Source organism: Oncorhynchus clarkii, chromosome 16 (genome assembly GCF_045791955.1).
Source record: "Oncorhynchus clarkii lewisi isolate Uvic-CL-2024 chromosome 16, UVic_Ocla_1.0, whole genome shotgun sequence".
NCBI classification, from domain to species: Eukaryota; Metazoa; Chordata; class Actinopteri; order Salmoniformes; family Salmonidae; genus Oncorhynchus; species Oncorhynchus clarkii.
Genome location: NC_092162.1, coordinates 39,164,309 through 39,183,308, shown reverse-complemented (window position 1 = coordinate 39,183,308; position 19,000 = coordinate 39,164,309). Strand labels below are relative to the sequence as shown.

General features: G+C 46.3%; 1 protein-coding gene across 1 annotated transcript; it reads right to left on the bottom strand.

Annotated features, from left to right (window-relative positions):
• Positions 1-23: 23 nt before the first annotated feature.
• On the bottom strand, positions 24-17,690 carry LOC139368412 (activin A receptor like type 1). Its single transcript, XM_071107271.1, has 11 exons — positions 16,881-17,690; positions 6,865-6,937; positions 6,390-6,419; positions 5,463-5,699; positions 4,857-5,053; positions 4,592-4,691; positions 4,193-4,339; positions 3,286-3,561; positions 2,763-2,960; positions 1,860-1,990; positions 24-1,504 (listed from the first exon to the last, which is right to left on the bottom strand). Exons 2-11 carry the CDS (start codon positions 6,932-6,934, stop codon positions 1,358-1,360), a joined length of 1,533 nt encoding a protein of 510 aa, XP_070963372.1. The 5' UTR covers positions 6,935-6,937; positions 16,881-17,690; the 3' UTR covers positions 24-1,357.
• Positions 17,691-19,000: the final 1,310 nt, after the last annotated feature.

Below are 19,000 nucleotides of genomic sequence, written 5' to 3'. Positions count from 1 at the left end.
ACACCCTGTAAACAACGTGATGGTTTTTATTTATTTCCCTTTTTCAATATTGTTGAACGGTAGTGATGGTAATGATGGTAATTCTGTGCTGAAAGTATTGCAGATATAATTTCAGATTAAAAACAAATGCATGTATATAATGAACATCGTAAAATATAGAAGTACTTTAACTTTAAAACAGCTTTTAACAGTAAATCGGGTGAAAGAAACATCCTATTGTTAAGAGTAGATCGAACTGATTTATTAGCTCTGTGCTTACAATATCATCAAGAGTAACACATTGCAGTAATGGGAGCATTACAAGGGCACTGTATATGGTCAGCTGAAAAGGTTTTCAGGAAATGCAAAATAAATCAATACGTATAGATCCTGTATAGTGCATCAAAACAATTAAGAAACCAGCGAGGCATTAAACGGCCACTTGAAATGATCACGCTATGTCCACAAGGTCTCACTGATCCAACGGTGAGACACCCATTCCCACAAGGACATCACATCCACCAAACTCTGAAGATCCCTCAATCCTGTGGGCCCCTAAGGAGAGGACAATGTCCATGCTCTATGGAAGACAGTGTCCACGCTCTATGGAAGACAGTGTTCGTGCTCTATGGAAGACAGTGTCCACGCTCTATGGAAGACAGTGTCCGTGCTCTATGGAAGACAGTGTCCATGCTCTATGGAAGACAGTGTCCATGCTCTATGGAAGACAGTGTCCATGCTCTATGGAAGACAGTGTCCATGCTCTATGGAAGACAGTGTCCACGCTCCATGGAAGACAGTGTCCGTGCTCTATGGAAGACAGTGTCCATGCTCTATGGAAGACAGTGTCCGTGCTCTATGGAAGACAGTGTCCATGCTCTATGGAAGACAGTGTCCACGCTCTATGGAAGACAGTGTCCATGCTCTATGGAAGACAGTGTCCACGCTCCATGGAAGACAGTGTCCATGCTCTATGGAAGACAGTGTCCATGCTCTATGGAAGACAGTGTCCATGCTCTACGGAAGACCGGAACTCGGTGAACTCTTTCAACAGGAGTAATCAGGCCGTTACCGGCAAATGGTTCTGTCCATAGAATGATCCAAGTCCAAATGTGTCGGTTGCTATGCTTCCCATTCCAGATCTCAGCAGATAAATAGGCCAAAGCAAATACATAACATTTTTCGATTGCATTCCAGATTACATGATCCAGGCGACAGCCTTTTAGGAAGAAGCACTAGATATATGGGACACAGAGTCTTAAGTAGTAGGAGAGGATATAGATCGTCTCTATATAAGACTATAAGCCCTACTTTTGGTGTGCTGGTCGTAGTCTTATGTTGAGGTCTAGACGTCCTGCTTGCAGTCCGGTGTCGAGGCCTACAGGTCCATTTTGAGTTTCTCTGTGGGGTAGCCATGGTCCTGGTCCAGCTTGGAGAGAGTCTTTCTGACACGGAGAGCTGTGAGTCGGGCTGGGGGGCTCTGGAACCAACACTCCTTCATTACCTTGGCAATGGAAGCCAGGATCTGTACACAGACATATAGAGAGAGACATATATATATAGAGAGAGAGGGAGGGAGAGAGGGAGAGAGAGAGAGAGAGAGAGGGAGGGAGAGCGGGGAGAGAGAGAGAGAGATAGAGACAGAGAGAGAGAGAGAGGGAGAGAGAGAGGGAGAGAGAGGGAGAGAGAGAGAGTGAGAGAGAGAGAGGGAGGGAGAGGAGGGAGAGGGGTAGAGAGAGAGAGGGGGAGAGAGGGAGGGAGAGAGAGAGAGAGGGAGAGAGAGATAGAGAGGGGGGGGGGGAGAGAGAGATACCATAAGACAAGAACTGCAGAGCTTTTACAAGTCACCCCAAACAAATGCTTGTGTGTGTGTTTCTCACCGGGTGCGAGTGCAGTCTGTTGTGCAGACTGGGTCTCTGCTGGTCTACACACACCACCTTCTTCATCTCCTCAAAGCTGGGGTCAGAGGGCACCATGTCAAAGAAGGGCGGCCGGTACTCCTCCACTATCCCTGGAACACACAATCACACACAATGAATACATGTTACAGATACTGTACAGTCAGCACCAGTATGACTGTGTCTTCATTCCAGGTCAAAGGTCAGCCAACATACCATTTTATGCAAATGGTGATGGAGGTGGGGAGTGTTTGGTGGGAAAACGAGACATCGTGACACTAAGGTGACATTGAAATAACGTTCCAAGATTTCAAGACGGAGAAAACAGAACCGGAGAAGACGACATCAAAGATAAGTCACGCTTATCTTCTCTCAGACTAGGATCGAATCTTCTCTCGGACTATATTAGATTTGGATTGTATACATATTTCACTTCGCACAGGGACTGAAACAGTACACTGAAGTTGAGATTAGGACTGTTGGGCTATATATATATGTTGGACTAAAAACAGAACTGAGAAATACTGAATCCCTGGACAGAGAGTGTATTGTTCTGGGAGGTCTGGTTGTGTGTGTGCGTGCGTGCGTGTGAGAGAGTATCTGGACTATGTGAGGCGGGAGAGTGCTGACACTAGATAAGAGTGTTTATAATTACTAGAGGGCTAATCATGAGAGAGGATAGAGACAGAAACACACACAGACTCCCAGAAAGAACAACGTTGTAGTGATGAGAGACATGGGCTCATCCCCTCCTACACTCTACAATAGTACTGAGAGTAGTACTAAGACAGTGTGACATGTATTCTCAATACCATTTGCTCCAGTAGATGGTATACTTTGAAAGTATTTACTTGTTCAATCATGCGCGTGTTCGTGTGTGGTTACCGTTGACCATGGTCCGTCTAGAAATCTCCCAGAGAACCAGGCCCAGGGACCAGATGTCTGTCTGCTTGTACGACTCAAAGATGTCCATGCGGATGGTCTCATCCAGAACCTCTGGGGCCATGTAGCGTTTGGTACCCACCCTGGGGTTGTTCCCCACGTCCAGGTAATCGCTGGTCTGAGAATGCATCACAGCCAGGCCTGGAGACACAACAGGGCTATGTTCAGTAGGGAGAAAACATTTCGCAACAGAGTGAAACAGGGGAGGTCGTACCTGAATTCGTACAACAACAACTTCTTCCCTACAGCGTGCCACATTGAACACAACCCACGAACACAGGAAAAAGTTAGGGAATGCTGTCTACGTGGTCTCTCCAGGCGTATCATAAACAGGCAGCAGCAATTCATAGAATAGAATGGAATTGCCCTCCTTTCTCGGTCCATTCCTAGCAGCCTAGCTCTGGTCTTGCTCCCCTCCAGCCCTCTCCTTCCAGCCCTTTCCTCCCCTCCCACCTCCTCCTCTCACCCAGGTCGGCGATGCAGCACTGTCCGTTCCTCTTGACCAGGATGTTCCGGCTCTTCAGGTCTCGGTGGGCGATGGCAGGCTTGCCCTGGCAGCTGAGTATCTCAGTGTGGAAGTGGACCAGGCCGCAGGCTACAGACAGGCACATCCTTAGGCAGCCCTCGGGGTCCAGGCTGCTGTACTGGAGGAAGTCGTAGAGACTACCCAGCTCGTGGAAGTGGGTGATCAGCCACAGCTGGGTGCTGGAGTTCTTAGAAGTCATGTCAGATGCTATGAAGCCTGGGGGGGGGGGAGACAACAACGCAGCATGTTAACGATGAGATCCCGCGTTGGCGTTGGTAGGAATTGAAGGATACAGTAGACCAGGGTTTACCAGATGGGTTGTTTTATTATACTTTGTTTTTCATGGTTTGGACATAAAAGACTGTAAAAACAGGAAATCGGCTCCAAGTTATTTTAGTCGTAGAAATCTGTATTCCTATCCAGCCGCTGTATTCCCGCCCGTAATGGAGAGACGTGATCGTATACAAACGGATGCAAGATTTCAAATGATTGTCTTAGTCAAATATTATGTCTGTTTGGGCTTCTTGCGGTCTACAAATGATTTGGAATTATGTTCCAGGCTCCCCCCTCCCCGACCATCCGCTCAAGAAAAAAATCAAATCGACCCGCGGCTGAATCTAGTTGATGGTCCCTGCATTAAACTCTCGATACGTGCGCACTGGGTTGTCACAGTGCATTTCTCCAGCCACAACATAGAAAGAATTACATTCATTGACACGTGACACAGGTATCTGTACGCGCCGGTTTAGTGCAAGCAATTAGTCCAGACCAAAACCATAGCATCGGGAGGCAATGTATATGTGTTTGTCTCGTTGCACCACACGGGTTCCAGGTTACGCCGGCTCACCCAGGATGTTGTCGTGTCTGAGCTGTACAGTGTTGTAGATCTCGGTCTCTCGGAACCAGGACTGCTCATCTCTGGAGGAGAAGATCTTCACGGCAACACTCTCTCCCATCCAGGTGCCCCTCCACACCTCTCCATACCGGCCCTTACCTGGGGATAGAAGGACAGGGGACAGAGACGCAGAGACTTCTCAGACATAACAGCAGCCATGGAGGGGGATTAGTATGTCTAGTAGACTAGTAGCGCTTGAGGCTACCCTGTCTTCTTCAGCAGGTCCATGAGACCCTGGCAAGTGAGTTCACGGGGTCTGTATAGCGCTGCAGCTATGGACGAATGAGAGACTGACAGAGAGCGAGGCTGATAGAAAAGGAGGCAGGGAATTAAGTGAGGGGGATGCCTCACCGACACACTCGACCAGAGAGATCTGCCGAGCCATGGTCCTCTGCACCAGGTACGGCAGGCCAGTCCCACTGCCTGAGGTACAGAACTCATCGAAGATTTCCTACACAGAGAGAGTCACACAGGTCAAGGACCACAGCCGCCCGCCACTGGTTTTCATGTAGTACATAAATAAACATATTATTGCCAAAGCGCCTGGGATTTTACTAGTGATTCTATGACATCATTTCCTCCTGTGCATGTCGATTAAACGAAGTCCCATTCTTACCCCGTAGGTAGGGTCTGTCCCACTGGGCACCTTGAGCATGGAGACGTCACGGTCCTCTCTGTAGCCCAGCCTGTGGTGCTGTCGTCTGGAGCGTAGCCACAGCACCAGGCCACACACAGCCACGGACAGGATCAGCAACACCAGCAGAGGGACTGCCACCAGCAGAATCACGCTGTCCTCCTCCCTCGTAGGCTCAACTAATGGACAATGGGCACATGGGCATACAGGCAAGAGTGAGTAGCAGTACAACGACAGACTTCGATTTAAGCTGCCCACGGTGCTGTTCAAACTGGTCAGGACCTCCAACCAGATACGATAGAGACGATGTTGCTCCAGAAACGTTTATTTTCTATAAAAAAAGAAAGTTGGTCATATGACACACAGCATCTTATTATTGACTCATGGCATTACCCCTGTCAGCCACCAGGGGGCACCAGACACCGAGTTCCCATTAGAAGCCTGTATGACTGAGGTCTGAATCCTTACCTGATTATAGAGGGGAAGGATAAAAAATAAAATAAAAACATGGAACCTTAAGGCCCAGATATGACAAGGGGTTCTAGACTGTTTGAGGGGAAGTTCCAGCCGGAGCCGCAGTGTTCTGACCTGGGTCTGGGGGAGCGGTGCTGTTGATGTTACAGAGGTTCTTGGTGCAGCAGTGGACGTACAGTCCCTGGAAGCTGGTGTAACACTGCTCCTTGTAGTGGTCCTTGTGGAAGCAGCCCCTCTCCTCTCTGCCATGCACCTTGGTGTAGAAGCAGTAGGCACCTCTACAGGTGCCGTTCCTACACGTCCCCTTCTTGTTCTCACATGTACACAGCAGGTCGGTGACACCGTCACGGCCTGGGGGGAGAGGGAACCGGCGAGTGTGTGAGCTGCGTGCGTATACACACACACACACACACACACACACACACACACACACACACACACACACACACACACACACACACACACACACACACACACACACACAGTAAGACACCACATACACTCGCACCCACCTACACACACACACACACATATCATGCACACACACTCTCACCACATAATCTACTATTTATGAATCTACGTTTTTTTATATATCCTGCTGCCCAGTGACGTTTTATCCCCCGCCTGGTGCTGGTCTTGTGTTTTACTTCTCGCTTGTGTTCATTCTTATCTGACCTAGCTTTTGCTTTCCGTGCTTCTTTTTTTCTATTTTTAAGATCCTATTCTGGACTAATCTGATTCGACCCTCTGAGGTTGAACGCTGCCTTGTTGAGGAAGAGCTTTTGTGAGCAACCGTTCACCGGGATTGTTTGCACCTGTTGCATCCTGTCCCGTGACACATTGACTTGGATTCGATGCGACACACAACAATCTCAATCGATCGGGCCTTCCTCCATCACAGCACCACTGTTTCGCCAGTGATTCTGTCGGTGTAAACTCTAGTGCCATTTTTTTTGCCAACTTTTTTTCCCCCGGGAGTGTGATACCGAGGACTAGTGACGAGCAACTGTGGTTCACATTATAACACAGAAACAAACTTACCCCCGGACGGCGATCCCACAGATGACTGATCTGCAAAATACAAAAGAGGCATGAGAAAGAGCAGGTCTGGTGGGCCTGCCTTGGGCTGGGTAGAGTCTAGAGGCCTCAGTGGAGACCAGAGAGGTGAGGAAGTGGTCACTGAGGGACTGAAGGGTTGTCTCTCTTTTTTCTCCCCGAGGCCTGCAGGTCAGGGGTCGCAGCAGCAGCAGCACTCGCACAGGCACGGCAGGAAGACGCAGACTTCCTCTGCTCTATTGTTTCACTACCGTACGACAACGAGCACTTCTCATCTACACATGCATCTGCACCTAGCTGATTCCCCAGCAGCAGCAACAACAAGCTCATTCACACTCAGATACACACCAGCGCAGGTACACAAACACAAAGATATTACAACGAGCACACACACGGGTGATTACGTAAGCTAGCACACTCAAAGGACACACACACACGCACACATTCTTTGTTGACCTACCTGCATGAGCTGTGGAGGTCCACAGGCACATCCCAGCCAGCAGCACTGTGACCATGGCAGCACCCCCCATTCTCTGTCAGAGAGACAAGACAACGATTAGAGCGGCATCGATTATGCTTTAGGCACTCGATGCAAGATACGGGACAGACAGTTCTCTCTCTCTCTCTCTCTCTGTCTCTCTCTCCCTCTCTGTCCTCTCTCTCTCGCTCTCTCTCTCTCTCTCTTTCTCTCTCTGTTTCTCTCTCTCTCTGTCTCTGTCTCTCTCTCTCTCTGTCTCTCTCTCTCTCTCTCTGTCTGTCTCTCTTTCTCTCTCTGTTTCTCTCTCTCTCTGTCTTCCTCTCCCTCTCTGTCTCTCTCTCTCTCTGTCTGTCTCTCTCTGTCCTCTCTCTCTCTCTCTCTCTCTCTCTCTCTCACACTGTTTCATTAACTCCTGAGCAGTTTCCTCTCATTTTCCCTCTCCTCCCTCGATCTATCTCTCTCTCTCTTGGCTCCTACCAATCTGTCCTCCCACTCTCTCTCTCTCTGAGCATGATAGCCTAGGCCCGGCTGCTGTGGCTAAGCTGACTGGGCATCTCTGAAATGAAAACACCAAATGGAAACAGCTGCCGCAAGATCGACGCAGCTCCAGCCCAGCAAACATTCCTACAACATTGGGTAGAGACACAATGGAGTCCACAATTTGGGTTCCGGCTAACGTTAGCATGACAACGCCAGGCCCAGCTGCAGGTTGGAGCCACACAGCTCTAGTCATTCCCACTGACTCCCAGTCTGTCAGCAGAGGAAGTTATGAGGTCAGAAACAACAACAGAGAGAGCGTCAGGCCCAGGGTCCAGTCAGTCTGCCTGCTCTGTAATTGGAGTGGGTGGTGGTTTGGATAGAAGAGGGGGGGGTTGACTTAGGGAAAGGCAGCACTCTGCACTACCCGGCCCTGTGTGTTTGTGTGTCAAACCCCTGTGTGTGTGTGTGTGTGCGTTCTGCTCGTGTATGTGTGTTTGTGTACTGTGTAGCAAGCTACCCAGGCCCAGACTCAGGCCTGTCAGCTCCATGGCAGCCCGGATCACAGTGTAAATATTGATTGCTATGCTTCCTGCCATTGAGAAGCCGCGCCCTGGAAGGAGACTCAGGTCTGCTCATTGTGTGTGTGCGTGTGTGTGTACCTGCTCATTGTGTGTGTGCGTGTGTGTGTGTGTGTACCTGCTCATTGTTTAGGTCTGCGCTGCTGTGGGTCACGCAAGCTAGAGAGGGTAGAGGCTGGGTTTCTAGGCAATGGGACAGGGTTGGTTTCAGCATTCTTTTGGTGTTGTGTGTACTTTAAGCTGGTGAACTGAACAGGGGGGTGTGTGGCTACTGATTGGTGTGTATGGTCATCCTTTGGAGTAGTGCTTGTGCCCTGCCATAGTCGCAAAGAAAGAATATTGCTGCTCTGTCAAACCAGTTGTTGAGGAACCAGGCAGGCTTATTACACTATAGCGTAGAGTGTTACACTATAGCGTAGAGTGTTACACTATAGCGTAGAGTGTTACACTATAGCGTAGAATGTTACACTATAGCGTAGAGTGTTACACTATAGCGTAGAGTGCACCCTTTCATAAGCAACCACCTACCATCATTAAATTGACACTCATGCAGGTTCACAAGTCATGTACTGCGTGATATCAGTGGAAAACACGGGCTCTGTTCCTGAAACGGCTGAGCAATGAAAACAGCCCACAGGATATTTGGCAGACGGACTTCCAGCTATTGCACAAACAACGAATGCTTGAAATGAAATGCCACATGTTGCAACTGTCTGTGTTGATTCGGAGCCCCTGCGTTTTCCCCAGGGAAACGATGGGAGTCAGTTCATGTGCCTAACCCTAACCCTGCTGCTGCGGGGAGGACGGCTCACAATAACGTCTGGGAGCGGAGTCCGATGGAATGGCATCAACAACATGGAAACCGTGTGTCTGATGTACTTGGTACCATTCCGCGTGTTCCGCTCCGGCCGTTACCAAGAGCCCCGTCCCCCTCAATTAAGGTGCCCCCAACCTCCTGTGGTACCGCTCAAGGACGTAGAAAACACAATACACTATAGTGTATGTCTATGATAAAACTGACAAAACAGGCCACAACTTTGCAAAACTGTCTTAAATCTTTAAACAGGCATCTTTACCGCTGGGCTTTTTGTTGCTGTTGCACAAATGGTGTGTCTCCGGGCTCAACTCAACGATCTTGATATGAGAACACCACAGAGTTCTGGTTTGGCAATGAGGAACAAGGCCGCGACACCACAATCAGGGTTCTCAGCTCAGCGGCTGCACCACGTACCACATTTCCATCACGGTGCATTATTAAACACTGACTAGGAGAGGGTTCGATACTACTTCCTGTACCATGCATCCCTTGAGAAAGGCCTAGCAGCTGAAACCTCAGAGCTGCTTTGCGTTGAATTAAAGAAAATGTTTAAGTCTAAAGTAAAGCAAGAACAAAACATTTTTTTTGGGGGGGGGCGCGTGCTATTTGTTACTGTATCATGCAGCAGTCTACATATCTGCTGTGTTTTAATATGGCCCTTAGGAAGACGACTATTCTGTAAACACAGCTCCACCCATTGAATTGGCCTATTCTCTATGGAGGAGCACGAACCATACTGTCTGCCTCTGATTCCCCCTCTCGTCCAGATCTACCATCAGATCTGGGTAGAGATGAGTAATCTGCCTAAGCCATCGCAGACAGGCAGAGGCAGACCAGTCACACACACACAGCCCACTTCCTTTCTCCGCTTCCCTGTCGTTTGTCTCCACTCTGTCCACAACACCACGGCGGTCACACCGACCCGTGGGAAAACACAGCCATTGTCATCTCTTCCTCTCATCTTAAAAGCTTTGACTTCACAGTCCCATCTCCCATTCCATCTGGATTACATTTATGTTGCGGTGGGGGGGGGGGGGGGGGGAGGAGAGGCAACCCAGCGAGCACATAACGTTCTGAGAACCATGTTTCTTAGAGCTCGGTGGTACCGAACTGTCTGTTCAAGCAGTTGGCACACAGTTCGGACACTCATCGGTAAAACACAAGACATGCAACCAGAGGTCTCTACACAGTCCCCAGGTTCGGAACACAGGCTGGGAAATGCACAGTATTAAATAGAGCCATGACTACATGGAACTCTCTGCCACCCCAGGTAACTCAAGCTAGCAATTAAACCAGATTCAAAAAAACAGATAAAAGAACGCCTTACGGCACAACGGGGACTGTGGAGAGACAGCCATTTTGATATTTTTTCTATTTTATTATGTTGGTGGGTGGTCTTGCATGAGCCTCGTCTTGTGCGAGCCGGAACGGCTCATAGGGCAGGAGCCGTCTCCTGTTTCTGAAGCGTAAGGCAGAGGCAGGAGATAATGTAGTATTATGTAGTATTATGTAGTGTTATGTAGTATTATGTAGTGTTATGTAGTATTATGTAGTGTTATGTAGTATTATGTAGTGTTATGTAGTATTATGTAGTGTTATGTAGTATTATGTAGTGTTATGTAGTATTATGTAGTGTTGTGTTATGTAGTATTATGTTTATTATGTATATTATATTATGTTTTTTATTTGTTGTTTTGTTTCCTGTTTGGAACCCAGGAAGAGTAGCCACTGCCTTGGCAGCGGCTAATTGGGGATGCCAATAAATACTTCTAAAAATACTACTTGGTTAGAGCTTGGTTTTCTTATGGTTATTTTGCATACAACCTTCCCACAACTTTCTGGGAATGGTGCAGGGGTTTCTTGGCTTTGAAACATGCTCAGCACATTTAAAGAACTTGACAAAATAACATTATTTTCTTGGTATTTCATTCCTATAACAGAACGTTTCCCAAAAGTACAAACATGGTTACATTTAATTACGTTTGGTAATGTTCCAAGAACGTTTTCTCCAACTGGTTTGACATTGGGAATGTTCTCAAATAGTTCCGAGAACGTTAAGAAACAACGTTCTTCTGTAGGAATTTCAGTACTTCCGCACAACGTTTTCTGCAAACATTAAGAAAACTTTCCACAAAAACCACAAGAAAGCATTAGGGAATTCAAAGAATGTTCTAAGAATGTTATTTATATTCATATACAATCAATTCTTAGCATCAACAAAGCTCTCTCAAGCCTCTATCTTGTTAAGTGTGTTCAGGTGTGTTGGCCTTGCCCACTAATTGGATACACCTGATCTCAATGAGTGCTTGTTTCCTTTGAAATGGGGTCTGTTTGAATAGACTAAAATTAACAGCTTTGTATGAGTTAACATCCTGGTGGCGCAGTGGACGAATTCCATTGATAGAAAACAGAACACCATTAGTTTGAATCTCACTGATGCCGTGCCACAAGTAAATTTCCCTCCAAATACACCTCTGCTGTTTTCAACCAGGATCTCAGCAATCACTGCCTCATTGCCTCCATCCGCTATGGGTCCGCTGTCAAACGACCACCCCTCATCACTGTCAAACGCTCCTTAAAGCACTTCTGCGAGCAGGCCTTTCTAGTCGACCTGGCCCGGGTATCCTGGAAGGATATTGACCTCATCCCGTCTGTAGAGGATGCCTGGTCATTCTTTAGAAGTAATTTCCTCACCATCTTAAATAAGCATGCGCCTTTCAAAAAAATGTAGAACTAAGAACAGATATAGCCCTTGGTTCTCTCCAGACCTGACTGCCCTCGACCAGCACAAAAACATCCTGTGGTGGACTGCACTAGCATCGAATAGTCCCCGCGATATGCAACTTTCAGGGAAGTCAAGAACCAATACACCCAGTCAGTCAGGAAAGCAAAGGCTAGCATTTTCAAACAGACATTTGCATCCTTTAGCTCTAACTCCAAAAAGTTTTGGAACACTGTAAAGTCCATGGAGAATAAGAGCACCTCCTCCCAGCTGCCCACTGCACCGAGGCTAGGAAAAACTGTCAGCACCGATAAATCCACATTAATCGAGAATTTCAACACACATTTCTCTACGGCTGGCCATGCTTTCCTCCTGGCTACCCCAACCCCGGCCAACAAATCCGCAACCCACGCAGCTACTTGTCCAAGCCTCCCCAGCTTCTGCTTCACCCAAATCCAGATAGCAGATGTTCTGAAAGAGCTGCAAAACCTGGACCCGTGCAAATCAGCTGGGCTAGACAATCTGGACCCTCTCTTTCTAAAATTATCCGCTGCCATTGTTGCAACCCCTATTACCAGTCTGTTCAACCTCTCTTTCGTATCGCCCGAGATCCCTAAAGATTGGAAAGCTGCCGCGGTCATCCCCATCTTCAAAGGGGGTGACACTCTAGACCCAAACTGTTACAGACCTATATCCATCCTGCCCTGCCTTTCTAAAGTCTTTGAAAGCCAAGTTAATAAACAGATCACTGACCATTTCGAATCCCACCATACCTTCTCCTCTGTGCAATCCGGTTTCCGAGCTGGTCACGGGTGCACCTCAGCCACGCTCAAGGTATTAAATTATATCATAACCGCCATCGATAAAAGACAGTACTGTGCAGCCGTCTTCATCGACCTGGCCAAGGCTTTCGACTCTGTCAATCACCGTATTCTTATCGGCAGACTCAACAGCCTTGGTTTCTCAAACGATTGCCTCGCCTGGTTCACCAACTACTTCTCAGATAGAGTTCAGTGTGTAAAATCGGAGGGCCTGTTGTCCGGACCTCTGGCAGTCTCTATGGGGATACCACAGGGTTCAATTCTCGGGCCGACTCTTTTCTCTGTATATATCAACGATGTCGCTCTTGATTCCCTGATCCACCTCTACGCAGACGACACCATTCTGTATACGGCTTCCTATTTTGCAACAAAGCCTCCTTCACTCTCGCCGCCAAACATACCCTAGTAAAACTGACTATCCTACCGATCCTCGACTTCGGCGATGTCATTTACAAAATAGCCTCCAAAACTCTACTCAGCAAACTGGATGCAGTCTATCACAGTGCCATCCGTTTTGTCACCAAAGCACCATATACCACCCACCACTGCTCTCGTCGGCTGGCCCTTACTACATATTCGCCGCCAGACCCATTGGCTTCAGGTCATCTATAAGTCTTTGCTAGGTAAAGCTCCACCTTATCTCAGCTCACTGGTCACCATAACAACACCCACCCGTAGCACGCACTCCAGCAGGTATATTTCACTGGTCATCCCCAAAGCCTTTCCTTCCAGTTCTCTGCTGCAAATGACTGGAACGAATTGCAAAAATCACTGTATTTGGAGACTTATATCTCCCTCACTAACTTTAAACATCAGCTATCTGAGCAGCTAACTGATCTCTGCAGCTGTGCACAGCCCATCTGTAAATAGCCCTTCCAATCTACCTACCTCATCCCCATATTGTTTTTATTTACTTTTTTGCTCTTTTGCACACCAGTATTTCTAGTTGCACATCATCATCCGCACATCTATCACTCCAGTGTTAATTTGCTAAATTGTAATTACTTCGCTACTATGGCCTATTTATTGCCTTACCTCCTCACGCCATTTGCACACACTGTATATAGAACTTTTTCTATTGTATTATTGACTGTACTTTTGTTTATTCCATGTGTAACTCTGTGTTGTTGTTTGTGTCGCACTGCTTTGATTTATCTTGGCCAGGTCGCAGTTGTAAACGAGAACTTGTTCCCCACTGGCCTACTGGTTAAATAAAGGTGAAATAAAAATAAAATAAATAAACATTTCCATGTGTCCTATCTGTACTTGGAGTTCAAAACAGTTAACCTAAGCTAGCAGTGTTATTTGAAGTCGAAACACTCAGTGAATGTTTTTAAGGAAGTTATTCAAAAACATCCAAATAACCTTAACATTTCGTTCAAAATATTCATAACTTTAAGACAATGTTCTCAGAACGTTATTTAATTACCTTCAAATAACCTATCATTTCCATTCTCAGGACATCAATAAAACCTCACAGGAAAATGTTTGTACAGCTCAGGAACCATAGTACAGCTCAGGAAACCTATGGCTTCGTTTTCAGTACCAATGGGAAACCAAAAACGTACGTTCCCACAACTTCCAGGGAGCCAAATGTGCTAGCTGGGAGGCCACCAGTGGAAGAGGCTACAGCAAACTGACTCCAACCTCCTGCAATGGGCCTCTATCTGCCTAATGCAACTGAAGGAACTCTTCTACAACTCTGCTACTCTTCTGCATGAATAAAAGTGTGCTAAATGGCATATATACAATATATACAAGTCATTTGTAAGACAACTGACTGCATAGCTCAGATGACATAACAATATCTAGCTACAATACATGGCCAATAGTATGTGGACACCTGATCGACGAACATCTAATTTCAAAATCATGGGCATTAATATGGAGTTGGTCCCCCCTTTGCTACTATAATAGCCAAACACTCTTCTGGGAATGTTTCCCACTAGATAATGGAACATTGCTGCTGGGATTTGCTTCCATTAATCCACAAGAGCATTAGTGAGGTCGGGCACCGATGTGGGGCGATAAAGCCTTCCAATTAGGCCTTCCAATTCATCCCAAAGATGTTTGATGGGGTTGAGGTCAGTGCTCTGTGCAGGCTAGTCAAGTTCTTCACACTGATCTCGACAAACCATTTCTGTATGGACCTCGCTTTGTGCATGGGGGTATTGTCATGCTGAAACAGGAAAGGGCCTACCCCAAAGTGTTACCACAAAGTTGGAAGAAAATAATAATCTAGAATGTTATTGTATGCTGTAGCGTTAAGATTTCCCTTCACTGGAACTGAGGGGCCTAGCCCGATCCACGAAAAACAGCCTCAGACTATTTTTCCTCCTCCACCAAACTTTACAGTTGGCACTAATAATATGCATTTGGGTAGGTAGGGTTCTCCTGGCATCTGCCAAACCCAGATTCATCCATCGGACTGCCAGAGAACGTGTTTCCAATGCCAGCAAGTTTGGCATTGCACATGGTGATCTTAGGCTTGTGTGCGGCTGTTCGGCCATGGAAACCCATTTCATGAAGCTCCCGATGAACAGTTATTGTGCTGACGTTGCTTCCTTAGGCAGTTTGGAACTCGGTAGTGAGTGTTGCAACCGAGGACAGAAGATTTTTTAGACGATACGCGCTTCAGCACTTGGTGGTCCCGTTCTGTGAGCTTGTGTGGCCTACCACTTCACAGCTGAGCCGTTGTTGCTCCTAGACGTTTCCATTTCACAATAACAGCACTTACAGTTGACCGGGGGCAGCTCTAGCAGGGCAGACATTTGACAAACTGACTTGTTGGAAAGGTGGCATCCTATGACGGTGCCACATTGAAAGTCACTGAGCACTTCAGTATGGGCCATTCTACTGCCACTGTTTGTCTATGGAGATTGCATGGCGGTGTGCTTTTATACACCTGTCAGCAACGGGTGTAGCTGAAATAGATGAATCCACTCATTTAGAGTGGTGTATACATACTTTTGACCATGTACTGTATATCTTTATCATTCAGATAATTATTCATCTTTCACTGTTTATCCACAGTTAGCCATGATTGTTTAGCATCTGTTGTTTAGTAAAGGCTTTACAGCTTTAATCCTGTGATTGTTGTGACTCAGAGCTTGTTATGATGAGAGGGAGACTTGTCTGGTCTGGTATGTCTGATTGTATCTGCATTAGACAGACGTGACAAAGCCAGGCTTATCGTTTGTCTACATGCTTCAATTAAATCCCATTTGGCACATTATTCCCTATTTAGTGCACCACTTTTGACTAGGGACCATATGACTCTGGTCAAAAGTAGTGCTCTATGTATGGGATAATGTGCAATTTGCGACGCACCCATTGTGTGTGTTCTCTTCTCACATGTGAGGTAGGATCAGCTTTCCCTCTATACCCCCATGCTTAAACCAACATGATGATACAATTATAAAAGGCAAAGACATGTTTTTTAAGGGAACAAAATACTTCCAAGGGATTTACAAACCTTAGAGCTACGGCACAATAGGGCCTAATTTATTCTGTGTAAAGCACCACTAGTCATTGGATTCAGCTTATGCAAAAGTTGATGTACAGCATTTGCATGAGTTGCAATACAGTTCTGTTCTGTTCTTGTATTTCTATTTAATCATAGGGCCTTCTGCTAGAACCACATAGTCATTGTGAAAACGCTAAAACACTGAAGATATGCAGCTGTAGTGAACCATGGTGGCAGAGGTGTGTTGAGAGATGGTTCCTTCACACCTGAGTGAAAGAAGACTTTGCAGTGACAAAACAGGCCTCCGTGGCTGATGTGTTGTGTTCCACCCACAGGTCTATGTAATCACACCTGCCAGCTCAACTACAGGTGGCCTACATCATGTCTCATCAGAGCCCATACAACACTTCATAAACTAGTAATGATGGAAAGGATCTACTAGGGCCCATATTTATGTAGCATCTCAGAGAAGGAGTGGTGATGTCGGGAACAGTTTTGAGTTTAGATCATAATGAATGAGGGGGGGGGGGGACCTGATACTAGATCAGCACTCCTACTCTGAGACACCTTATGAATACTGCCCCTGATCTAGCATCATGTCGCCTCTGACCATAGAATCTCACTTATCATGATCTAAAAGGCAAAACCGATCTTAGATCGGCAGCACGGCCACGCAGAGGCGCCTTATGAATACGGGCTCTGGGTTTTGCTTTGCATGGACTCAATATAAGGGACACGTTTTGCAATGTTCAGCTATTCTGTAAACTGAACCGTGCCTTGGGGTGAAATGCCATCGCTAAACTGGAGACAATCTAGAGTGGAAACATGTGCAGGTGTTCTAGCCAATAAGCACCGCTGTGGTTTGACGCTTTTCTGATGTGGTCAATATGTCAGTTAGGCATCCGTTTTTGATAGCCTACAACATTCTAATCATGACAGACTTGTAATAACGAAGTTTTACCTACCTATTTGATTTAAAACAGCTATCCGTACCTAGACAAAAGGTTAAACGAATAGGCAACAGCTGTCCCAAATGTCAGATGAAATGTGCAGCGTACTAAATATTCAACATAACACTCAAATCATAAAAATATATATATTTGAAGACTTTTACCCGTTTTATTTGTCCTTTTAAGCGCAGCTTCTTGCTTTTCACGAAGAAGCCAAATTATGTATCACCACAGACATGCGCCACGTTGGTCCCATATTACAAACAAAATGTGTCTTTTAAACTACTTTAAAGTTTTAAAAGACAACCAAAATGAATGTATTAGATACGTCTTCCATTCATATGTCAACCTTTGAGTTCGGTGAAAGTTCCCAGTCCCAGATGTTGAATCCTTGAATCTCTCCACATCCTTTCCTGTTTCGATGCGAATCAAAGTCAGTATTTTTATATGGCGCTCCTCCCAAATTTATGTCAAATCATTTCAGTTCTGCTTCAGTGAAACGACTCTAAACTGAATATCCAAGATACCTGACTGGGAAAATGAACGCCCGTCCTTTCTGTCTAAGATATATGGTCCGTCCAAGTTTACCAGATTTGTCTCGTCTCAAGCGCGGCGCTGTGACGCGAAATCTCGGTCTAAAATCTTTGACTGATAAACCGAAAACACGAAGCCGAGCTGGAACATAGGCTAGACGTCAGCCTTCCGCTTTGAAATAAGTTCACAAACAGCCCATGGCTCCATCTCGATAAAGTAGCCTACGTAGCCCGCCTAGGAACCTTCAACCTAACTTTGCTCTGTTCCTGATTAAAGCGCAAGATTAGGCCTAAAGAGATTTTAAATAAAATTGTGTCCCACCCCTCATTGTCTCGAACGGGGTCTGGCTGGAATGTGCTCTCTCAGAGCAGTTTTCCTGTTGCTGGCAAACCTCTTATTTTCTCTGGTTTTCCCTCTTGCAGCCTGGCGTTTACGAAGACTACAATTACAGGGCAGATGTGGCTTTGGGTCTTTCAGTGATGCGAGTTTAAGAGATAGACTGTAGTAAATATGTTATAACTACATAATTAGGCATCAAGCAGACAACACTTTTACACTTGAACTTTAATCATAACTTCATTATTAGGCCTTAACATACACTGTGTGTGTGTGTGTGTGTGTGTGTGTGTGTGTGTGTGTGTGTGTGTGTGTGTGTGTGCTGTTTTTTTGTGTGATGCTCACTGCCTTTGTATCACTAACACTGTCTGTCTCATCTGACTATGAGCCGTCCATGGAGACTGGACAGACAGTGTGACACCCTATTCCCTATGCAGTGCACTTTTGACCAGAGCCATAGCGCTCTAGCCAAATGAAGTACACTACATAGGGAATAGGGTGTCATTTGGGACACCCTCTCTGAGACGGCCGGTCCCAATTCACTCCCTACCCCTCCTCTTACCCCTTGGATCTAACCCTCCAGCGTTTGCGGAGCTAACTGAGTAATGGAGGATGACACACAAACTGTTACTGGTATTACAACTGGTATCCGGTCTCGTTTCGCTCTTGTGTTACAGCAACAAACACTCTTTTTGTATTCGTTACTATATTAGGCTATCCTCCTCAGAAGCACAGTCGGAGCTCTAGGAGAATATTGCACTATTTTAGCCAGCTTTGGTCATCATGAAATATCCTTTAAAAGGAAGTCTGCAACGCTCACAGTGGGTCTAAATCCAGTAAATATAGCTATCTAGACCCAGTGGATCAATTTGGACTAATACTGAACTGTTCATCTCTCACAATGATCCAAATATGACTTGCCTCCTTTATGGGAATGTTTTATTACACTGATGTGTGGGTGAGATCTTTTCTTCATTTGAGTTATGTGAATTCCTTCATCTCATGGTCCCGAATATGATCCTCTTGGCCTATGTACAGCAGCTAGATACACAGCTGGGAGGCCTCACATCAACAATCTCAGGGAAGAGAGAGAGAGAGCAAAAAACGTTTTCCTTATTTCGAGCAGCAGTAGCAGCATGTATTTTCCCTTCCCCACATTCATCTGTGAGCTGTTGAGATCCGGGTTTGTTCTCGGGAATTCTTTCAGTGCCAGGCAACACCACGGAAAGAGAATGATATGTCATCCAATGTCTATGGGCAGCACAGTGTGTCTCTGTTTTCTCCAGGCTTCGCTGGGACTCTTTGTTTTGTTGTTGTGCAATAATCGCACGGGACAGGGTTGAATAGAATGGAGGGAAAGTCTGGGCAGTCTGCTTTGACATTCCACAATCTTTGAAAAGAAATGGTCTACAAG